The sequence below is a fragment of the Molothrus aeneus genome, chromosome 4, assembly GCF_037042795.1.
Source record: "Molothrus aeneus isolate 106 chromosome 4, BPBGC_Maene_1.0, whole genome shotgun sequence".
Classification (NCBI taxonomy): Eukaryota; Metazoa; Chordata; class Aves; order Passeriformes; family Icteridae; genus Molothrus; species Molothrus aeneus.
In genome coordinates this window covers 38,060,734-38,086,565 of record NC_089649.1, presented here as the reverse complement: position 1 = coordinate 38,086,565, position 25,832 = coordinate 38,060,734, and the positions used below count along the sequence as shown (strand labels likewise).

General features: G+C 34.6%; 1 protein-coding gene across 3 annotated transcripts in view; it reads right to left on the bottom strand.

Moving 5' to 3' along the window:
- WDR17 (WD repeat domain 17) overlaps positions 1-17,965 on the bottom strand; it is a 45,054-nt gene extending 27,089 nt beyond the window's left edge. The window contains exons 1-9 of one of the 3 annotated variants that reach the window (XM_066548299.1): positions 17,885-17,965; positions 10,663-10,791; positions 9,525-9,708; positions 7,552-7,782; positions 5,590-5,841; positions 4,709-4,831; positions 4,198-4,385; positions 2,783-2,951; positions 755-846 (exon numbers count right to left, since the gene is read on the bottom strand). In XM_066548299.1, the coding sequence (XP_066404396.1) occupies positions 755-846; positions 2,783-2,951; positions 4,198-4,385; positions 4,709-4,831; positions 5,590-5,841; positions 7,552-7,782; positions 9,525-9,708; positions 10,663-10,791; positions 17,885-17,950 (1,434 nt within the window). In that variant the 5' untranslated portion in view covers positions 17,951-17,965. Of the gene's footprint in view, positions 1-754; positions 847-2,782; positions 2,952-4,197; positions 4,386-4,708; positions 4,832-5,589; positions 5,842-7,551; positions 7,783-9,524; positions 9,709-10,662; positions 10,792-14,377; positions 14,451-17,884 lie in introns of those variants that run through there. The other 2 variants (XM_066548301.1, XM_066548300.1) reach the window with 2 other exon arrangements.
- Between the last annotated feature and the right edge of the window lie 7,867 nt (positions 17,966-25,832).

Here is a 25,832-nt window from a genome sequence, read left to right as displayed (position 1 = left end):
ATATTTAGTAGCACAAATGCCAATATCAGTATTAGAATGCCAGAACTCCTGAAGGTAGGTATACTTGTTTTCTGCTCATGCCTCTCCTCACTCCCCCACCTCTCTTCTTAAAGAACATCCCTTGTACATTGATGTGGATCCTATACTTAAATGATGATGTCTGTATAATCTGAAGATCACATCTATATACCGAGAATACACAAAATAGTGTAAAATACTACAGCATAATATTACACAACCTCTTCTGCCAATAAACATTATGCTACTATTTCAGGACTTAAAAATGCCTGGATAAATTTCACGTAATACAAGGCAAGCCACTGAATGAGTCATACTGCTTAGTGTGCTGCAAAATGGAGCTTTACTGATCTAGGCTTCAGGTACAGCAAGTTTTTTCTGGTCCTTATGTTTGAAAATACAGAACACAGCTTTCATTTTGATGCTGAGTCTGTATGTCCATATATGTTTACACAGTTAAAGAATCAGCAATGCTTTTGCCAAGTATCCCTACAAGACCAATTTTAAGATAATGGAGTCCATCTGGTGCTTCACCACTCTCATATTACAAACCCAGTTTGAGGAAGTAAAAATATTTCTGCCACACATGTAAACTGGCACTTAGATAACTCCATAGACTTTTATACTATAGCACCTTTTAAAAATATATGTACTTTGGCCATCTCTATTTATGGACACTAGAGGGAATGACTAACTTGCATTTCATATAGACAAAAACGTAGCAATCCCATCTTACCTCACTGAATCTGGTTATCATTTTGCCTTTTCGAACATCCCAGATAAAGGCACCATTTCTGGATGTTCCACCCGCTATGCAGTTCAGATTTCCTTTAAAGAGAGATGTTTATAAAATATTACAATAATTATAAAATCACAAGATTGTTTGACAATGGTTTTACTTTAAATTGAAGAAATGTAATATGAACATAAGACATCAATGGTACATGAACATGAGGCTAGCATTTGCTACTAAGTCAAAAACATCAATTTCAGTGAAAGCCTGACCTGTTTTTCTACATTCCTGTTTTGAGGAATGGTCAAATAAAAATTGTATTCCTGTAAAAAGTGTCTTAATGCCTGCTAAAAGTCTTGCATGTAAGAAATTAATGATCGTGATGCATATGACTCAACCTGAAAGACAGACAACCTCAATGTTTCAAGCCCAAAGTTGTAGCAACTAGAGCATTTTCCTTTTAAGTTCCCTACATATAAAGACAAATCATAAAAATGAGAGAGAACACTTAACAGTACTTTGTTTCCTTAATCTTGCACCACTGCTGCACCTAAGACCATCAAGAATGTACCTGAATCTGTAACCACGCTCTACAGGGTGGAAAATCTCAGTACAAAACTCCACAGTGAGAACTGGGAAATTCAATTCAGGTCTAATCCAAAAGCCACCAAAGTCTCCTCATTACAGTGACTCTCTATCCCAATATAGCTATACTTTTCATCAAATAGCAGATTTATAGGAAACTTTTGACTGTTATTTTATTCCAAGCTTCGGAGGCAGAAAAGACAACCTATGCAGGAGGAGTCTAGCAAGGTAAATATATAAAATGGGAGTAAACTCGGGTAGGAGAATGATGAGGGAGAAAAAAGAAAAAAGGAGTAATCACTTTTTTCAAAGGTCTGAGACCAAACAAATTGAGGCATGCATTAGATTACACATTAGGAACAAAGCACAAGGCAGGAACTGTCTGGGAGTAAGCACCAAAAGTTCTGGCTGGGAGGGACAGGACCTTTTGGACAGGATACTAAGGAACAAAATTGGAGCATGTATTTCCAATTTATCTTAAAAAAAAAACAAAACCCAAACAAAAACCAAAACCAACAAACCTACACCCCTCCTGCAGCAAACAAACTATTGATTCAATGTGAGATACAACTAAACACTGAATTTAAACTTCAAAATTAAATAACCAAGAATAAGCACTGCATTTCATATTGCCATGATTTCCATATAGCAAGAAAAATTATTTGTGAAGATGTATATATGGTGCAAGAGACTCTCTGAAATGAAAAAGTGCAAATTTACTTAACATATGCAGACTACATTAAGCTTCCCACCACAATATTTTTCTTCTGTCAGTTATTATTTCTTAAGAGTTCAAAAGTCCAGGTGAGAAGAGAAAGGTGAATTATTATGATTTAAAAAATACATCTGCTGTCCAAAGAAATAAAACAGGATAGGGAAGTCAACTTATTGTCAACTATTGACAGCTATCAGATGTGTATTTTCAGGTATACCAAAGGGGGTTACAGAAGAGCTTTGAAAACAAAATTTCCCAGTGAGTCCAGTGATTTGTCTAAGAAAAAGTAGATGCTTTGCAGAAAAGACACTTCCTATTCTAATAAGATTGCTAAAGCAGAGTTCTTCAGTGATTAGACTCCTACACAAAGAAGGAAGAAAAAGAGCTAAATACTTATGTTCCACTATTTCAGCACAAAATATAACCTGAATTCCTTTACGTAGCTGCTTCTCATGCAAAGCAGGACATTTTGTCATCTGCATAATGCCATGTTAGAAATGTTCCAGAGATTTTCCTCCCTCCATTCTGAGTATGAAATACTGTGAGCATTACTCAAAAGGGTAAGTTTCAGCAAGGTCTGAAGCATTGAATTCTACTGGTTTCACAGATAATTAAGTTTTGTTTAGACCTTAGAAGATGCCTTTCTATATAAAACTAATACTTCTATATGACAAATTCTGCAGTTAATGCTAATTCAAAGAACATTTAGACATACAGCAAAATATTCTTACCTGGAGCCCAAGAAATGGAATAAATAACCCCCTCATTACCAGGAGATGTATAAACCGCTGATAAAGTATTTATGTCCCAAACTTTTATTGTGCCATCAAATGAAGCTGTAGCAAGAAGATCAGGGTTATCAGGTTTGAATTTGCAATCAAAGATGGTCTCAACATGTCCCTTAAATGAAACAAATATTTAATCCATTTTTATTACATTTGATTTTCTCCAGAAGTCCAACTCTAGATCAAACTCTAAAATACATTGCATTTAATTTAATTGTCAGGTCAATTAAGAGTTCCAAAACCCTTTTCTATTTAGGCTTATCAGTCAAACTAAAAGGCATAAAATAACTTAGACTATAACATGCTCTTTCATAGGTTAAAATTAAAACTAGAAAAAATTCTTTCCTGAAACCATAGGGTAATGCAATGCCAGGAACTTGTTAGCATTTTCTGTTCAAAATATGTTGCTAAAATATTGAATTAAAAAACTAAGCAAAAAAAAAAAACTTAATTTTTTAAAACAGGAACAGTTTTTCCCTATTGGTAAAAAGTACCTGATTGAAAAAATAAAGCTCTGTATGATGAACATGTTGTACAAGTTGTCTAGTGCCCCACTGAATATTCTGTGTTTCTATATACAGTCTATGCTCTATTGCAGCTTAAACTTCAATCCATCAGAATTTTAATGTATCAATTGGTTGTTTTCCAAGTCATGCATTTGTAGAATTTAAGTTTATAAATATATGAAACACAAGTATTATTTAAGAATTTTTTTAAGCCTCAGTTGCTTTACAGGATGAAATCCAATAAAAATGGAAAGAGAAAACCAACCAGCAGCCTCTATTCAAATGCATATGGGAGTACAGCTGAAAATTGTTTGGGGGTTTTTCAGTGAAAAGAGAACTTGGAAAGAGGAAAAGAGAAATATCCTCAAGAACCTCAATAATTAAAAGCCTGGTGAAGAAAAGGGTCATCCAATTTATGATAAACCTCTTTCTGAATTTCAGATTCAAATAAAATTTAATAATTCTTTGTAATGTTAAACTGAGTGCATTCACCATATAGCTCTCTGATATGACTCAAACTTTTATTCTGAATTATAGAAAACCCACTAGAGAAAATTTCTGAGAAGGTCATCAAACTAAAATTTCAGTTAAAAAATAAACAAACTAAAAAGAAGTCTGTAACTCTTTATTTCTCTTTTTTAAAAAACTGTCAGAATACTTCCAACAGAATTCAGTAATTTCCAATTAAAAATTACTTTAAACTTCAGAACTGTGATTTTATTTCCTAGAAATCTGGGCTCTAACAATAGAAACTGCTGTACAGTACTGCAAAGACTTCATTCTCCATTTTTTGCTGTTAGAAGAAAGTGCATAAGCCAAATAAACTCTCAATTCAAAGACAGAGATGAACCATACCAAATCTCTAAGGAAATCCCACTTTTTGGCTCCCATGTCATAAAGTCCCACTCCACCATCCATGAAGCAACAGACGGTATGACCAGGAGGAAGAGAAAATGCTTGGTTTTGGGTTAAAGTTGGAGGAGGAACAGCCTCACTTGTTGAAGATGTATGGTGATTCTTAGTAGGATACTGTGATGAACATGCTTAACAATATAAAGCAAAAGACAAAGAGAGATTATTTCTTATTTCAGTAATAAGTGAAATTATAAAGAGTAAAATGCTTGTATTCTAATAAGATTTAAAACAAAAGAAATGGAGAATTCCTGTATGAAGCCTGGCCTACTAAAGAAGGACCCTATAAAGTACTTGTCCTTTATGCATTTGTCTAATCCACTAGCAGCAGAAGATACTTTAATTAAGAACTAAATAGCTGACCAACGCTAAAGATATTGATCTGGACTCATAAATAAGATTTTTTTAAGTTGCATTTGCCATTACAATGAATAACAATCAAAATTACACTTACACTTTTTTTTTGGAGGAGAACTTAGCACATGCAAGCCATGGAAACCAGTTTGCTTCAATTTAAAATTATCTATAGGTGTTGTACGTGAAACATTCCAAACACGTAACACACCAACCTGAGAATCTAAGGTTTAAAAAAAAACAAAACAAAACACAGAGGTATGTGGTTTGAGGACTGATTTATACAAAAAATACAGCAGTGAATTAAACTTCAAGTCCTAAGAATAATTTTATAAGCAAGCACTGTCAACTCCATAGAATCATAGAATCATAGAATAGTTAGGGCTGGAGGGAACCTCTGGAGATCGTCTAGTGTAACATCCATGGCATCCTATTTGTGCTCCATTCACCACAATGGCTATATCATTATTAACAACAATCATTATTAACATTAGCTATTTAAACACAGATAAACTCTACCTCTATTTTTATAAAATATTCTGCCAGCCTTAATTTCTTTATTCATTAGTTCAACCTGAGCCATAATGTCTATGGTTTAGAAAAGAGGCAGGAAATAGATTACTTTCTTCTTTTAATTTTTTAAATCTCTGAAGTGGCATCAATTACTACAATGCATTTTTATTCCTATTCCCAAAGGAATTAATATATTTTTTGCTAAAGGGTGCATGAGGAAAATATTATTTAGCAAATTGTAGAAAGTCACATATTTACGTAGCTAAAACTTTTAAAACATGAAAAAACTGCTCAGCGTAATTTTATTATTTTCTGGTTTTGTGTTATGGTCTTTTTTATGTACAATTCATGTATGCTTCTACTTTTAAAAATATTATGAAACATAAAAATCAAACTTGGAGTATCATTTTTTGAAGACTCAGTCCTGTATTTTTTATCTTTGTATAAATCAGGAAATAAAAGCCTTACCTCCAGTTATAAACATTCCAGGTGCACTAGAAACCCAGGCTAAACACTGAACAGATGCTGCTGCACTGGGTAAACTAAAAGTTGTGATACAGGACAGAGATTCAGAATCAACTAGTCGAATACCATTATGTAAATTAGCAACAAGAAGGTAATCAGTTGACAAAGGGTCCCACTCCAGAGCGGTAACTGGATCCTCTTCATCTGTTCCTTCAAGAGACTCTGGTCTTAAGACATGTTTCTGATTTTTAGAACCTTTAAAGTGCACAAGAAAACAGGTTATTTAGAAATTAAATCAAATACATACTTTCAATAGTTACAAGATTGGCAAACATAATTTTTTCCTCTCTCCCTGAAATTTTCACTTGCTCTCTTGTCTGCCGCAGTGAAATTAATGAAGCTGTACTGGCAATATTTGACTTAGAGTATTACTTTTTCTATCAGATTTGACTTTAATACAGCAGAAAACAGAAACGGCTATCAGATTTATACACATAATTTTATAGGAAAGGAAAGTATGTTAAATCACATACATTGTTCTAAGAATTTCTATGAGTAAAGGTCTGCAGCACAGCATAAAATACAAGCCATTTGAATGCAAATAAATCTTCACACCAGAGCTTATACAGGTGAAATAAAGGCAGTAAGAACCAGAAAAACACTGTGGCAGTAAAGGCTTATTCTGAAGAACTGCCTTTAGACTTTTTTCTTCTTTAAAACAGTGTGTGCAACTATGAAGTGCTTATAGATTCTGTAGCCAAAACAGACCATTCATATCTAGTCTGACACCCACAAAAAAGATTACATATTCCACTTGATGATCCATATTATTGAAACCTACATCTTTTAATATTATATTTATCCTACGCCTTTTATTTCAGAGAGATTAATCTTAGTTGTATAAGACAGAGTACAGTCCAAATGAAATAGATCTGTATTTTTGAAGTTGTGATCTTATAAAAAAAAAAAATTACTGCTTTTCTAGAAATAAGGAATTGACACCTTCCATTATTCATAGATAGACTTCATGAAAAGTATCAGTCTGATAAATACTTAGATGTTATCATATAAAAATTGATTTCCTTTTCCCAGTGCCAGTGCTAACTCAGTCAGCACTACAGAAGCAAGGGAATCTATTCTCTGTGACATCCTGTGTGACAACTTAGTAGAGTGAACTGAAAAAAAATAAATTTTGCATGGCTGTTGGAGAACAACTCTATGTAAAATTAACACATTATTTACAGAACAGTTTTCCCCACAAAGTTGAAAATCAATTTTTATACAAGGAAGAAGCAGTCAGGAAAAAATTCAAATAGTCAACCTAATACAGATATCTGACTTTGAAGAAAACTATGAAAACAAGTGGAATTTTACCTTCAAATGAGCATATCAACATGACACCTTATTAGAGAATAGACTATTTATAGAGTATGCACAAATGTGTGTGGTGGATTTCAGACAAAAAGAGATAAATATTTTCCCATCTATCCTTTGACAGAACAGAGCCACGAAGATAATACTAAGTCTGAGGTGAGATTCTACCAATAAAATTGCAGAGGATTCTAGGATATGAAACAGACGACTCCAGAACAAATGCAAAAATAGGAAAGTAAACAAAAGATTCCAGTCTTTCCATTCAGAAAAATAAAATTGCAGGAAAATATAATTCAGTAGAAGATCATGGCTGTTACCATTTGCAAAAAAAAAAATGTTTACTGCAGTTGTGAAAAAAATGCAGTCTTATCTTGGTCTCAAAAAACAGGAGACATAAAGAAAATGCTCTGAATTCTGCATCTAAGAAAGAATATTTTTGTGATATGGAAGGAATAGGAATATTGTGAACCAAGAAAAAATGTTATGTATGTACCTATATTATAGAATCTAATTTTTAAAAGTGAAGAATTCCATATGGAGAAACAAGAGATACATATATAAAACTAAATATTTTGTCATATGAGTTTTTACCTGATTGAAAAATAGAGAGGCTTCCATCAGTATGTCCAAATACCACCTTTCCTTTTTTCTTTGGATGCCATCTAAACAGACTGATATCTGACAAGAAACTATGTGCTTCTCTATGCACAGTTACCCCGCTGTCAGGTCCTGAGATAGTCCAAATGTACAGTGGACCTCTGTGGGGCACAAATGCAACTGCATCACCTGCATTCCAGCACCAGCCAAGGGATGCAGGAATTCCTGAAACATACAGGTAAACCTAGTAAGAACCAGGACACAAAATTCAGGTAGTATTCCTTGACCCAGTATCAGCAATTGCCTTGAAAAACAGTAGAAATAATTTTTCTACATAGAAGTTGCTAGACTGAAAATTAGAGAAGTGTGTGAACATCTTACAGTGTAAAAGTAAATTAGATTTCCAGAGGCAGGAAATAAAATAATTTCCCAAAGTACTTTTATGCTACTTTGATGGACCGTATTTTATGATATCTACACTTCATCAGTACCAAAGATGAGGATAAGCCTGATCCTGTAAACAATACTTTCATTCATTCAGAATTTCATTCACTACTATGCTTTGCTGTAAGTTATTTACTACTAAGATAATAAAACACTGAGAATTTCAAAATGCCTGTTTTAGCAAAATACAATGAAATTTAGAGAGAAATCTAACAGAAGCAGATATTTTTGACAATATCAGATATTTTAGTTCTGTAATAAAAGGGAACTCTTGATAGCTTTCTTCTGGATACATGACAGTTTTAATTCTGTTGTCTAATACCTAACTGTAGGCAGTCTTACTTAAGAATTTTGATCTTAATGTCTCCAGCCCTCATAATCCTCATAATTTAATAATATGTGCCTGAAGGAATAAATGACAGTAAAACAAATTTCTCAAACTGAAAACTTAAAATTGTATTTAGACACTTTTATGTGGCAGTGTAAAAGGGACTAAAAGAAAAAGCAATAAAAGGTTTAAACATATTATCTTAATTTAGTTTCTAAAAATATTAAAATAGTAATAACATTTTGTCATGTGTAGTCATTGGCTGAAGTAGATTTTTAAACAAGCCATGTATTGAAAAATAAGTACCAGCATTTATATTTATGCATTTTATTCTTTTGGAATAGATTAAACCACTGTGGAATTTTCTTTTGCATGATATGGAAGATTTAAAAGATTTCCAGAGGTATCCCTAAATGCTCTGGAGAAAACAGAGTAGGGAGTCCCAAAATAGCTTATTAGATCCTGAGATTCTGACTGTTCTTGGTTTGTGCCCACTTTCCAACAATGAAAATGCAGGAGTCAAGGACACCTGATAAGACTGTAAGAATCAATCTCAATTTGAAATACAGGTACTGATTTTGACTGGCATAAATCAGAACTGGACATGGAAATGTAACTGTAACACAGATGCTTGACCCCCTAGACTTGTAATACAAGCTCCAGCAGTTTCAAGGCCTGAGACAAGATTCAGGTAGACAAGCATTAGGGTACTTAAACAAAAGCTGTTGTTCAAATTCACTAATGATTTATACTTGAATCCGTTAAGGCTACCTTTTGTTTGCTTTCACTTAGCTAAGTCATTGTGAAATATTTTATTTTAAAATTTAATTGTTTATCCTTTTATACAGTGATGAAAATAATGTTGGTTTTGGGATTTTTTTTCTCCCCTACTCAACAAGAAATCACTAGCAAAGTTAATTCTTGAACTGGGGAAGTTCTTTAGAGAAAAAGAATAATGTCTTTCTTTACCAAATGCAAGATGGTTGAAGGTAAATTACTCACACGACCATTATTTTTTAGAATGAACTGAAACATATCTGACAAGAATATTGTTAGATTGTGTTAGGCAATTATTATTGTGTTAGGCAATTGTTAAATCTCCACCCTAACAACTATAGAGTTTACACTAATCAAGTATTTCTCATACCCATGGATCAAGCTGTATGGATAAAACAGATCTCCATGTCTAAAATACCTTTTGTATTGTCCAGCTTGGCCACAACTTTCTGTTCACTCACATTCCATATGATCACTAAACTATCTGCACTGGCACTTGCAAACACGTCAGGGTTGTGGGGACACCAAGATATGGCTGTGATTGTCTTCTTGTGCTCAGACATAATCGCATGGAGCTTGAATTCATTGTATCGGTGGTCCAGCTAAACAAATAATAAAATTCATTTTAGAAATACATTTTTTGCAAAATTACTTTAAATTCCTCTGTGTTGGAGAATACTTCATATAACAGTATTAGACTTATGGATGAATTTATAATGCATTTAACTATTGCCAATACCTCACATCTCAATAAAATAAATTCTCATATATTTGACTTGGAAAGAAAGGTTGCCTGATATCCAACAATGCAAAAAATAGTTTTATATCTATCTCCCTGTCACTTACAAATAATTATATTTCATTTAGAACTGTACTCAAATAATCCTAAAATGTTTTATTTATAGGCATGGTAGCAATAATTTAATAATCTCCAAAGGGGTAAACAGGAAAGAATATTAAAATGAGTTTGAAATCCTTCTCACTTTTTAAATTACTTAGTACAGTTAAAAATACATCTTAAAAAAAAGCCCAAATATGACACAATAAATTTTGTTCATTTTAATCCTACTACCTGTATAACTCTTAAAATTAAAGTACATCCTTTATTTCCTCACATATTTCTCAGTCTGAAAATTCTATGTCACAGCATTTCTGTTTTTTTAGAAGACCATAGTGCTGAGGTGTTTGGGCTCCAAATTAAATAAAGGTAGATCACTGAATCCACAACTTTGGACCATTTTAATCCACTATGCAAAAGACTATTTTATACTACAGCTTCAAATGGAATTGTGGAATTACTTCATTTCTCCCTCAAAACCCAGTCTTCTATCACTGAGCTTCACTCATCTCAAATGTTTGCTGTACTGTAAGCCTGTCTTCTAAAAATAACTCTTGACACACATAACTTCAAGGGTATCCTGAATGGAATATTGAGCTTTACATAGATATCTTCTCAGCAGCAACCCTACTTGCAAAAGCATTTGTTGAAAGGGTTCAAAGTGAGATCAACAACAATATAAAAATGTAACTAATCAGATAAACAAGAATAATCTTACCTGATAAATATAAACAGCAAGGGTAGCACAGTAGGCAAATCTGTCGCCACTAGCGGCACATATATCCTTGTTCCATGGCTGACATCCAGCAGCTAAAAGTCCCACTTGTTTCACATGTGACATTTTTGCCTTTAAAAGAGAAATTCATTAGACTACAAGATGACAGAATATTAAAGAATAAAATAATGCATTTTTGTTCCCATACATAATTTTAAAATGTCTACTTTAAAAATATAACTCTCCTAAGATACAAATGAATGTATCTGAAATAAAGAAAAGCAGATGTTCAGAGGCTTCAGTGCTACACAAGAAAGGGTGCCTAATACCATTCACAACAATCCAGTTGGAAGAAAAGGAGGGGCAGGCAGTCCTGCTCCTATAAACTTGAATACTTCTTGATTTGTATAAGCTGAAACTGTTCATCATGTCCATTGTCTTCTGTGGTCTGGTTCAATACTATTACACTTTACTGCCTCCTCTGCTCTCCCATTCATCTCCCACTGACAGCCAGACAAAATAAACCATAGACTAATCGTTTTAAGGAAAATTGACATGTAGAAAGGTCTTCAAACCACTTGCATAGAACAACTCTTTATCACATTATCTTCCTTATTATCATCCTTTCTGGAGAAGCTTTCTAAATTTTCTTCATAATTACTGCCTAACAAAAACTTTGAAGTGAGCTGTGAAAAATCAAAAGCAAAGCTTAAGGTAACATTACTGTACAGGAAACTATGCTTTCTCTGTCCAAAACAAGTCTCACAGTACCAGCTGTGCTCAGAGTGACAAAACTGATTTCAACATAAAAATGCAAGAAATGCTATGCTGGGCCAGACCAATTATTTACCTAGCCCCATTTCATTCAGGATAACGTCAACATGTTACTTAGTAACAGAATGTCTCAGGGTCAAATTTATGCTGTGGATAGATTAATGGACTGAGGGACATTAGGTGGAAAAATATTACATGCAATATGGAGGATGACATCTTTAGGTCAAAGAGCTAAGACTATAATCCTGAAAGAGGAGGAGAGCCATGTTAAATTTATCAAGTGTTAGGTACCACATCGAGCTTCACAAAGGAAAGGGAATTAACGAGAAATGAGACTTCAAAAGCAATAAAGCATTTCGAGGGAGCAACTGTTGATGAAGTACAAGGGTTGGTAACTCAATGCACTGCTGTGCAACAGTTTAGCACAGATATGTTGCTGTAGATCAGTCTTGACCTACTTGATGTCAAATGTATAGAGGAGGAAATATTTTCCTGGATGACAGTAGTATTAAGGCACATACAGAACAAACTATAAGGTGTTGCAGTAGCCATCTACAGTACCCAAAGGAACCTATTGGTCACTATCAACTAAATATTGGTTGCCTAAATATTATCAAAATTTTATTTTAATGCATTTATACTAGGGATAAAAATAAAGTTGAATTATTAATTTTATTTTTAATTTTTCTCCTCCGCTTGGTGTATCTGCTTAGCAGGTAAACAGTAATGAATAATTATAGGTAACAAATTTCATATCATGTTTCTCTCACTTTGGAAAGTGTGAAAAAAAAATTGAGAGTGACTTATTTTGGGGGCTTCTTTAGCAGAAGATCAGGATCAGCTGAATGTTTGAGACTGATATCTCTCAAAGATATCACTGACGCTAGTTAAAGTGCTTAAACATTCTGAGTGAGTACCAAATGACTGAAGGAAATTAAATGCTCACATGTAACTTTTGAAAATTTTGGTGAAAGAGACTGCAACAGCAGAACAGAAATATACAGAAAATCAAGTTACAAGATATAGCTTTGTTCCAGACTAGGGCTTTGGCTATTAAACTTCCTTTCTGTCCGTCAATAACATTTATTCTTCCAACTTCTGCAGCAAATTAGAGATTCCAGAGAGAACATTTCTATAAATTGCATAATCTTGCAGCTTCTTTGCAATCCATCTCATGTTCTAAATGATATGAGTTCTAAATGATAGGAGAGAGAAATTTATCTAATTATTTAAAGAATCAACATCATCAAGTGGCAAAAATAGCCTCCAAACTTCTAATTTTTCCATTTAGCGTTCTTTTACTGCTTAGTAAAATTACAAATTCCAGAGGTCCCTTCTATGCAATTAAAGTGTAAATCACATATGCAGAGAAATAATTTGATTTGGGGCATTCAGAACAGACTTCTTCTAGTTCCCACGAAAAAATAACTGGCACCATTTTACTGAAATTAAAGTCCCCCAGATGATCCTCCAGCTGATTAGATAACTATTTTAGGCAAGTACAGAATACCTGGAACTAGAAATTTTGTGTTCTGCTCTTGATTCCAGGGAAAACAATGGTTAAAACTCCAGGTGTGTCAGCAAATTGATAAGGGACATTAAAAAAAGGCATGGTGAAGTAGGAGAGAATGAGCTGTAAAATATTAGATAATCATAGGTTTAGTTTGCAGGTTTACTGCCTGAAAACCATCAATGTAAGACTGATAAAAAGTTGACAACTATATAGAACCTAAGACTACACAAGATTTACTTCATAATAATAAAAGATTTTTCTCACTTTGTACAGATACTCTTTTTTACCTTCTCATATGGGAGCTAAGAATTCTTGATTTGATGAAGTTTTAATCTGTAAGAAAATATGATTTAAGACTTGTTTAACTTGCAGTTTGAGTCCATGTAAAATTAATCGCAAAGCCAAGATCTCTTACAGATGCTAAAACAGAATTCCACAGATTTTTCTTTTAGAGTAACAACAGATTTGTCCTATAGGATTCTGCAATAATCTCTTTAAAAATGCTGCTAATAGGTGAAATTTTTCAATTTTAGATGAAAAATGTTAGTCTGTAATATAGTGTTATTTCACTGAGTTAAGAATTCATGCTTAATAAGTATTCTTAAACTTTGACTAGATTTTCCCTATTTAAATATATGTAAAAAAGTTACATATATAAAATATTCTGAGCTTTATTACAGAAAAGAATTTGCATTTTAATAACTAATATATATTGTTTAAAACTTGTTATTATTTCCTGCTCTTTGTAATGATATACAATTTTACAAGAGGAAGCATTTGCCTTGAAATTCAAAATGACAGTATCTAGACAAAGAAATGACAGTTGTGTGTGGAATACTGGAATACTGCTCTCTCATATGTATCATGTCTTAAAGCAATTTCCTGCACATAGTTTCAAACATTATAGATTTCCGTTAAGCATAATTAACTGAGTAAGCAGATATAAAAGAGAAAGATGTATTCATCAGAACAGCCTGAGTAGAAGGACAAAAACGTAGCAATGCAGCATAACTGAACATATGTATGATTTTGCACTTGGTGCATTTTTATACAATGGAGATTTTTTATACTTTGTAAAGAAGTATTTTATTTTTAAGTAATTATATTTTACTCTTAAGTATACAATGAAGAAACCTCTGTGCATGTAAAAAATGCATACCACATTGGGAAAGCTAGCAGTGTGTGCTCACAGTTTCCAAGGAGATGAAGGAAAGAGGGAGGACAACAAAACCCTTTCTTTTCAATTGGCAGAAACAGCAACATTCTAGGTCCTTCCTTGTTGCTTAATATAGAAAAAACCCCAACAACCAACCACATTAAACTGAAAATTGGTATATCATAAATATTATTTAAAAATAACAACTGAATTGACTAGATACATATCATGGCTTTATATCAATAACTTAAAGATAAATGCCTAATAATCCCTACCTTAGCATAGGTATCAATTTTTGGAAAGCACTTTAGAATTTCCACGTTCATTCCAATACCTTGCTGGTCCCAAAAATGGAAAATATTGTTCTCATTGTAGAATGAAATCACTTTACTTGACAGATGGAGGAACTAAACCTTGATATTCACGAATAATGCAGTTACTACAGGATGCAGGGGAAAAGACTCAGTGTTGTGTCACACCGCACACAAAACTGCAGTGCCAGTAGCCTGGCAACTGCAGCTCTTTAACAGGCACCATTTTAATTTTAATCTAACTCCTTTTTCTCTGTTTCAGCTACTCAGTGTATTTCATTCCTCACTGTGTTTCCCAATTGCACTATGATAACACTTGTGGAATAATAATAGCTCTTGAAACCCACCACTTGACACTTTCATTATCAATACAGTGCTTGCACGTCATCAGTATCCATAAATATCTAACCATCAAGCACAAGCAACAACATATGCTCACATGTGCTTTGATTGTGGTCCATGTGGTGTATGACCAACCCAAATATGCAATATGGCATGCATACAAAAGTGGACACAGAGTAGCCTTATGTTAATCAATATGCTTCTGTGTATACAAAGTGTAGTTTCTTAATAGCTACAAGCAGTAAAGTGCTAGTGCCCTCTGCTTCTGTTCACTCTATTGTCGTTATTTTCCATCAAGTTTGTCTCTTTTCTTATGTGGAAAGCTTGCTGTCACTCCTGTATGTCAGACATATAAAACTGTTATATCTCATCCACACTACTGTCCCAAGGCACCAATATTTTTGTCAGCAAATCAATGATAACATAATAATTAGTAAGATCTTTAGTGATATAAAGACATTATATCGTGTTATTTCTCCTTGAAAACACTGGGTATATTTACCCATCCTTGGGAGGAAATCCGTTGGAGATGAAAATGTCACCTGTGAACCACAGAGTTTCAAATTTGTTACCCTATCCAGTGGGACCACTTAGAAGCACCAGATAGTGGACAATCATTTTATCTTGCTAAAAGCATGAAGGTGTTCAAACTTATGAAGAAATGCTGGCATGTCTGCAAGACAGAGCAGAAAATGACTTCTGATTGAATGTCTGCCTCAACAGCACTGAGAAATGTGGAAAAACACAAACATAATTAGCACCGGTGTTCTTCCAGTGGAACTGGGAAACACCAAGCACATTATAGCCATGTCAGGAAATTAAATTCTCATTAATTTTTCCTGACCCATGAAATGAGGGTAATTGGAAATACTCTGGTATATATGGAAATATTCTGGTATATATACAGCTTAAAAGCCAATAGATAACTTACAGTATGAAAACTTTGACAAAACAAACAAAAGTTCTTCCTGCTTTGGAATACTGCAAAATGCTAACCAATCTGCAGTCTTGACATGGCTTAATAAACTGCAATTACTACTGCAGGTGTCTGAATAGTCTGAGACAACACACACTACTCAAGCAACTGCTTCTGGAAAAGATGAATGAAGTCTGCCTATATTAGTAGTGACAGTCACAATGTAGAATAATTATGTAGGCTTACACATGTACTTCTCTATACAAATGAAGCCCTTCATTCTTTCCAGGAGAATTCTACCAAGGCAGTCTACTGCTTATTTAAGTGCCAGGCTGGTTGCTGGCTTACCACTAAACAGTGTAGATAGTTTGCAAAAATTGGAAAGGTTTTTTCTAATTTTGTATACAATTCATGGTACACAGGCCATGTATAGCTCCCACATAATCAGAAGGCTAACCATGGTCAGGAAGAGGGTGCCTTGAACAAGGCTTTGAATTTCAACAAGATTCCTCAAAAATACCACAAGCTTTGGCTAGACTCCTGCAACCAGAATTTGCAGATGACATTTCCTAACCTATGACAACCTAGCAAATGTTCAAAATGTGCATTCACTTATCCAGACACTGACCAGGAAGATAATACTCTGATTTAAAAGATTTTTTGAAATGAACAAATGTTCTACTAGTGTTCACTGCCATTTTAAACCACGATAAACTTGGACACAAATCATTACCAGAACTGATTTAACCACAGGATCTCTGGCTTCACAAGGGCAGAAGCTTTGGACCTTTCCTTAAAGTTTGAAACTTGAAATCCTAGCCTGAGACTGTTTTTCAGAAACAAATACTCACAATAAACCCCAAATATATTAATCCAAGATAGATACCCTGCTTAGAAAACATAAGGCAACAACATTAAGAAAATGTAACATAGTAAGTCTTACAAAGTAGTGCTTTTGATTGTCTTGACTATACTAGTACGTTTAACTAGAATACCCTTTATTGTGCCACCTTAACAAGACAATCTAAAGACCCATACTAGCAAGCATTTCTCCAAGCATGGAGAAATGCTGATATTTGTAACAATAAATCACCAGCAATGTTGGACTACACACTTAATCAATATGAAACCATCTAGCAGTGATAACCAAGCCATTATCTGCAGAGTATTGCTTAATCATGGTTTGCAGATAATGTGTGCAATACACAGAGATATGTATACAACCATGTCTGATCACAGAATGAAGCATCTAAGAGTCTGCATAAGATTCTGTTCTCATCTTCCAAACCAGAGCTACAACAATCACCAGAAGATTGCTTTTCTGCTGGCAAACTGCCAAGACTGTTCTGATTTCAGATAAAGTTACTTCTTGACACATCTCACACCCGAATCCCTGATGACAGCTATTAAAAGGCAATTCTACATCTGAAGCATCCATATCATGAGTGACATGTAAAATGAGAACAGTGGAACAGTATTAATATCTGCCAGTTTTTTTATACTTATGAGCATATAGCTGGCATTATCAAATAATACACTATAATCCAATGAAAGCAGCTGCTTTCACTAGCATCTCCTGCATTCTAATTAGCTGACTATATACTCTGAAAACAGAAAAAGAAATCACAGAAATGTAAGGTACCATGAAAGAGTTTAATACAGTGAGAGAAATGTGACTTATATTCATTTTCCACCATAAATCTATGAAAGCAGCTGTAGACATGCAGCTAATAAATGCTAAAAATAAATCCAAGTTATCCTGCAAATGTTGCTATAGTAACAACTCCTCCTCAGAAAAATGTTAATAAAAACATAAAGCTATCCAAGATACAAGTTGGAAATGACCCTATGTGAATTTAATCTCTCCCAAATATTTGTGGTTTACCCTATTACTAACTAGAATTATTTAATTTTACTCCATGCATGGTATATTAATTCCTTCTAGTACAACAAAATGTAATGTTTGCTTTTCATCTCATTGCATATTAAAAAATTACTACTTGTTAAATTATGCAACCTAAAAAATGCAAGTAGGTGGTTGTCACACTTCCAGTATCTTTTATGCAGCTAGCAACATTAATTTTCAAAAAACTCATTTTGTCTCAAACCATGACAACTACTTTTGATATAATCAATATAATAATAAAGAGCAGCTTAAAGAAGAAAAATATAAAAATAGTAAAAGAGAAAATATTACTTTAAGCAATTCTTACTCTTTCTTGTCCTTCATACCAATCATCTTCATCAAACCAGTGGGAAATATAAGTCATCCAAGCCATGAAAGAAGGCACAGTTGAAATAAAAAATACAGAACCTGAAGACATATAAGTACAATAAATCCTGTGCTAAAATTTATTCAACAGTACAATAAGCAACTCAAAGATCAGATCTGAAGTCTGTGATATTATTTGAGATTAATAAATTTTAAATTAGTAAATCTGTAATCTGAAATACTTTTAACAGCAATTTAAATGTTCTACCTACTGGATTTTCTAATGGAAAATGGAATTCAATACTACAGTAATAATTAGATTATATATTCCAGTATTTAAAATTGAAGAAGGTTAGTTCTTCAAGATTCATTTTCCTGTGCTTCTGAGCTCCAAAAATGAGGTGCTGTTTGAGTCATTCTTATCTGTCTTCTAAAAAATTACTTTCATTTTTTTAAAAATGTACTATCTACAAAATGTAGTTCAGTGCACTAGCTTGTACTAGCAAAAGCTTGTACTGAAATGTAAAATATGCTCAGAATCATGGGGAATGATTTGTTTTGGTTATGTAGGGAGTGGTTTGAATTGGCACAGTAGGAGGGGCCAAAATTATCGCAAATACCAAGCGTCGGTTTAACTTTTTTTTTTTAAAGAGGAAAAAGAAAAATCTGCAAGTCCATTGTTCACAGCCAGCAGAGTCTAAAGGGCTCAGCTGCAGCCACCAGCATTGGCTGAAAAATGTAAAAAGACTAATTTAACTAATTCATCGGAATGGATCTGCTTCTTTTCCTTAGAAGAGTTTCACATATCTGACAGCATTTATGCCTTCCACAGTTAGTATCCTTTTCTGGTATGCCTCCAAGTTTCACAGTGCATTATGCCAGTGAAAATGAAAGGTAAAAAGGAACAAAAGCTGTACTACCACATTTCCGTACTGCAGCAATGTACTTCTTCAGCTGTGCTGTGTAGGAGACATTATCATACAAATCTTCCTGACTGCATGGTTACAGCAACTATCAAATCCTCAACAGAGATTGTGCAGACCTAAAAAAAAACCAGTTTCTTAAGAAACCTAGGATCCAGATAACCTCTGCCTTTCTACACTGACTTAACAAGCTGTTCCTCACAGTTTGTAATATAATAAATGTAAAAACTAAACAGAGAAGTGTATTGTTTAATCAAGAAATAAACAAAGAAAAGTAGGAAAAGTAGCTGGAAGTACCAGCTACTAACTGGTCAACATTACTTACCATTTCCACAGAGAAATTCTGTGTTATTACCTGTCCTACCCTAGAATGTGTAGTTTCCATTAAGGGTACTGTATAGGCAGGTGACATTCTCCAGGGGAATAAAGAAAAACAGCAATATTTTTTGTTCAAACCTCTTACTCAGAAATTCTGACAGCCAAGGAGAAAAAAATAAAACAAACCAAAAACAAACCACACAAGCAAAACCATAAATATTTAAGTCAAGGCACCCAGTAATAGGAAGTAGCATTCCAAGATTATCAGATTTTTTGTAGTTATACAGTCATCCATGTAAATGGATACAGACACAAGAATATACAGAACTTACTACAATACTGCTGAAATTTTTCAAATTACTTGCCCTTTGAGATTTCAGCTCAAACATTAACTATGCAAAGTGCACAGATTTGCATGGTCTCATAAACTGTATGAGAAACATGGCACCAATTCAGTCACCTCAAATGACAGTGCTGAAGACATTCCTAACCATAACCATAGTCTATGAGCAATGAAGAAAAACATTACTGATGTACCACTTCCGTTAACAAAATTTTAAAAATTGTTAAAACATATCCACATTATTACTGTTTGTTACACATGAAAATCATGTTTTCAAGTAAAAAAATACTTGCCCATTATGGAAAGTCTTTGCTTTCAGGGTGTTGTGTCCTTTTTATAAGGGCACATAGTATCACTGAGAATCTTGATCAAAGAATTACAAGTAGTTCAGTAGTATCAAACTTGTTTCTCTTTCATGCCTGTAGCTGTTCCACCATCTATAAAAACGTGTTTATTTTGTATGCCTATGTATTGGTTTTGCACCCTCTGGTTTTTAGTAGTTAGGGGGGGCACAGAGGCAGCTTCTGTGAGAAGTTGCTGAAGTTTCCACCATGCCTGGCAGAGCCAATTCCTGATGGCTCCTGAAGATGGACGTGCTGCTGGCCAAAGCTGGGCCAGAGAGAGGTTGGTAACGCCTCTCTGATAACATATTTAAGAAGGAAATCAAAACAAAGTGCAGGGGTTTTTTTTTGTCAGACAAGAGGAGGAGGTGAGAACATGTGAGGGAAACAACAGAAGCACCAAGATCAGTGGAGAAGGAGGGGAGGAGCTGCTCCAGGTGCCACAGCCATGATTCCTCTGCAGGCCGTGGTGAGACCAAGGTGACGCAGCTGTGTCCCTGCAGCCCTTGGGGATCGGCGGGGAATGCAGAGATCCACCCACAGCCCGTGTGGGAGGTGCCCAGGCTGGAGAAGGTGGATGCCTGGAGGAGGCTGTGATCCAGTGGGAGACCTGGTGGAGAGAGAGAGGGCCCCTGCTTCCCGGCTGGAGCAGCCTGTCCTTGGAGGACTGCACCCCGTGGAAGAGTGACCCTCACCACAGCAGCTCTAGGAGGACTGTGTGCCCATGGGAGGGGCTCATGTTGCAGCAGTTTTGGGAGAACTCCTGCTCGTGAGATTGGACCCACTCTGGAGAGGTTCATGGAGAATTGTTTCCTGTGGTTGGGACCCCATGATGTAGCAGGGGGAGGACTCCTCTCCCTGTGCAGGGGAAGAAAACCTGGGGGGATGAACTGAGCAAACCCCCATGCCCTGTCTCCCTGCACTGTCGGTGGGAAGAAGGGAAGGGCAGGAAAGGATGTTTTTAAGGGCTTATTTTACTTCTCATTATCCTTCTCTAATTTAGTTAGCAATAAATTCACTTTGTACTTTTAAGTTGAGCCTGTTTTGCCCTTGGACTTTTTTTTTCTCTCAATCCTTACCTCAACTCATGAACACTTCATTAATTTTTCTCCCCTCTGCTTCTTCCCTGCTGTGGCAGGGAAGGGTGAGCAAGTGGCTTTTGTGGGTTTGGCCATTGTCAAACCACAACAGCCTGTACCTGCTCCACCATCTATGTGATCTGAGTTTTCTAATCTCAATACCAACCTGTCAGAACAATGAGTCTCTCAAGACAGACAAACACTGTGACTCACATTTAGTTTCAGCATCATCAGGGAAGCATGGGCTAAAAAGGATATAGATACTGTATTATCCTTTCAATAAACTGGTAAATATCTTCAACTGAAAAGTACAGATGTAATTAAAATCATCTCAAGATAGCAGATGGGAACTTAAACTGCTTAAAAATATCTGGTACAATTACCTGTGAACAAATTAAGAAGTTTGGTGCTAAATTATACATGAAAAATTAAAGACAAGAAAGACTGCAAATGCATTATAAGGCAATTACATGTTTTTGCCTACTTCATCATTCATCTCCAGGTGCTGGGAAAACTATTATATTATAGTGTGCTGTTTTTGGCTAGGGTAGAGTTAATTTTCTTCCCAGTGGCTAGTATGGGGATGTGTTTTGAGTTTGTGCTGAACAGAACTGACAACACAGAGATTATAATTCATATAGATTACACAGAGCCAAGGCATTTTCTGGGGGTGCATGTGAAGCTATAAGGAAATTCAGGTTGGGACAGTTGACCCCAATTGACCAAAGGAATATTCCAGACCATGCTACATCATGCCAAGTACATAAAGTGAGGGGAAGAAGGAGCAGGGGAAGACATTCAGAGTGATGGTGTTTGTTTTCCCAAGTAACCACTGAAGGGGCCCTGCTCTCCTGGAGATGGCAGAGCACCTACCTGCCCATGCGAAGCAGTGAAAGAATTCCTTGTTTAGCTTTGCTTGTGTGGTTGGTTTTTGATTTCCCTCTTAAACTGTCTTTATCTCAACCCACAAGTTCTCTGGCTTATACCTTGCAGATTCTCTCCCTGATCCTGCTGGTGGAGGAGTGAGAGAGTAGCTGAGTGGGTGAGTGGGGCTTGGCTGTTGGGTGGGGTTAAACCATGACATACAGGTATAACAAAACTTATGTATAGGATGAATAAAACTATGTGTACTAAATAGTATAATAAAAATATGAAAAACCTCAAAATGTTCGATCCTTTAAATTGTTGTAATTAATCTAATTAAATGTTTTATAAGTAACTTCGTATGCTCTTAACCTAAAGTCCAGCTGGTACTTCCAGTTAAGTGTTCATTGATCTCAATTTAAGGACAACAAAATGGACTATAATAGATCAGACCGAAAGAGACATCTTCAAGGCATAAACAGTCTTTTATATAATATATTGCCCAATAAATTTGTTTTCAATATTCTAGAAGGAATAAAAACAGACAAAACATCCTATTCATTTGATGCAGAAACAATTGTTTAATTCTTGAGCTGACACAAGAAAATGGCATGAAACTGTGTCAGGACAACCTCATCTTGAGGTTAGACATTATGAAAAGATTCTTCACTGAGAGGGTGGTCAGTCACTGGGACAGATTCCTCCTGAAGCTTTCATGACACCAAACCATTCAGATTTCACTGAGCATCTGGACGATGCTCTTAGTCATCTGGTTTAGCGAGGAGCAGGATGTTGGACTCAATGATCCTTACAGACCCCTTCAAACTTGAGATATACTATGATTCTATGATCAAGCTTGTGCTGCAGACATTTCACAATCCTCCCTTTGGAACTAGGTACTCTTATTTTAGCTCATTTCAGATTGACTAGGCCTAAATACAAAAAACTTAAAACTGTCAGAAGGAAAAAGTGGAAGGGATGTTGAAAATAATAATGATTTACCATATAAACATCACAATGTGTTTTTAAAGTTCAGAACTACAATGGTCAAGAATTACAAGAACCCAGAAGCAACCAACCACCCCACCTCCCAAAGGAAACTCATTAAAAAAAAAAACCAAAACAAAAAAAACCCACCCGTGGTTATTTTCTCTTTGTATTTCATATCAAAGTTGATCATCTGGACATTCCAGTGCAGATATCTGTTTAGTATGAGAGCAGGCTACTACCTTGCTCTTTACAAAAGACATGACCTTAAGAATCTAGAAGAATATATTGGAGAGTATAGTGGCCTCAATCTCTACACACTGAAAAAAACTGTACCTAATTATAACATACATGTATAATTTGCCTAGAAAACAGAGGATAGAAGATTACATCTGAAAATAATGTCCTGTATTGTATCAGAATGAGCAAACTGATGCTACTCTCCCATGTTATCTGGCAATACAAGAAATCAGCAATGCACTTTAGTTATGAATAAAGATTTTCAGAAATAGATGGTGAGCGGTAAGAAACCTCTATTTTGATCTTCCACTTTTACCATGAAATTTGTTCTTAATTAATAATTTGAAGTTGATATACTGTGACAAATCAACCATGCACTTTTTTTTCAAACACATCTTTAACCACTGTTTCTGTTTCTGCTTAACTATTATATACAGAAATATTTAGATATTTTCTGTTTAACCTCTATAAAAGTTATGTTTGATATATTCTTGCCATAAATTAGTAGCATTATATGTTTTTCAAAATTAAGAATTATTTTAAATTAATCCAATTTTTACCTCAGAAGTTTTTATTTTTGCTATACTCAGTTCTCTGAGAAAACTTCCTGCCAATCTATATAGGCATAACTTCATAATATGTCCCATCAAAACTCTAAAAATTATCTGTCTTAACTACTGAATTACTAAAAATTAATATGCTGTGACTTTGCACTGAAGACACAAAACTCATTACAAGAATGTCTTAATAACAAAAATAACCCAAGAACAAAATACTTTAAAATTTCCTTAAATTAAAAAAGCCTAGAAATTAATTACTTTCATGATTTATATGCTGTTATGCAAATTCATTACACCAACATCTACAGTACAGAAGTCAGTTAAATCCTCAGGTTTTATTTATTAACTAGCACTTTAAGAATCTTTACACTGAGAACACAAAGCATGTACCGATACCAAGTATCCTAAAATAAATCTTAAAATACAATGTTTAGAGTAAAGCTGTGCAAGAACCAATCATATGATAATGACACAGCAAACTTACACCTCAGCAATCTTATGTCATACAAGGTCAGGCAACAATTAGATTTCCCTAGACTTCCCCAACTCCTATCAAGCTACTAATGGCACAAACATAGCACGGCTCTAGATAGGTGTCCTTTTTTATTTTTTCCCTCACTTGCTCTTTCCCAGCAAGCTATATGGATTTATCAGGACAAGATGACATACAGAACAACCAGGCCACCTCACAGTGATTGGAATAAGCTGTTAGTAACAGATGTACAACACTATCATCACCACCAGACCTACACTGGGCTGAGACTTTCACACAACCTTCTCACAAGCTACTTTTAAGATTGAGCTTTATCAGGAGATTAAGCTTTAGCTACCAACAATAGCAGTGGATTGGACTTGATCATGTATCTTCTTAAGGATGTTCTATAACTGGATTTTAAAAATAAATTCAATGAAGCTTTATAGTCTTTTTCCAAAAAAATTAATTAACATCTCTTCAGAAAAAAATTATAAGTTTATATATATTTATAGTACCACTTTTACTATGGCTTAGCAGATACCATTCTAATGCTGTGAAGAATACATATAAAAAAATGACAATTTTAAATATCTCCAATTGTGTCCTTGGTCAAAAAAGACAAAAAAGAATATATTTACAGAGAAAAATTACAATCTCATTCATAAAACCATGTCTATATTGAAATATTTGTATCAGTTTCATAATCACTGCTTGTATAAAATTTGAATGCAGCCAACATTAAAGTACCCCAATTATGATTTAATCGGGCAGGTAGCTAACTGCTCATGGCCACTTGGTGATTTTTTGGTCAGTCAGCAAACAGTTCACATGCCAAGAAACATATTGCATGTATTTTTTGCTATTATGATCACAAGATTTTATCTATGTCTAGTTAAGTCATTTCATTGTAACATATTCTTCAGAGTCATATTCTAATAAATTTGGACTATAATAGTGCAAATCCCTGTCTGCAGTTATAATGCACACATTATAAAGTAAATATTTTAATTACATCAACTTTTTATACTATAGTTGGCTGATTCGGATGTTAAATATAAATTGAATAATAATTAATATAAAGTACATTTGCTGAGATAAGAAAGGTTGAACAGTCAAAGTGGGGATGACATGCAGCTGTATATCAACTTACTAATTTTCCAAATTTGAACTAGTAGTTAAAGCTGGACATGGACAAGAAAAACTTGTTTTTATTAGAAAAAGAGGTCAGCTCTTGAAAAGTTTATCTCTGATATAATGTTCTAAAACATGAGATTTTCTGCCCTAGGAATTTTTACAGAGCAGTCAGTTTAACAGGTTTTTTCAGACACTTCAGAGCCACTTGTGCCCAAATATCCATAAAGGCAAAAGAAACCTCAAAAAGCAAACATCATAATAAACCCCAAAATAAGAAACACTTTAACTGCAAAAAGATTGCCCTTGATTGTCTGGGAAACCAGTATGGGATATGACTACATAACCTGATGACAGCCAGCAGTTAGGAACAAAAGATGTGCTTAGGTTAGCAACAAATGATTAGTGTTGAGAAGAGCTCTTCTCAACACCAACCTCACACTTGACAGCAGAAATCTCAGTCTTTCTTTCCTGAAGTCTAAACCAATGTATGAAACTGATCTCCTGGATCTGACATATCCTCTTTCACTCAGTCATTACCAGTCCTCCATCACAGGTATTTTCAGACAATAGGTAACAACTTGAAAAGAAAGTTAGGAGAATGAAAATAGTAGTTTTAATTAGTTCTCTTAGACCTTGATTAACCTATGTGGGGTAAAAAAATTAAATATAATCAACTCTAACATAA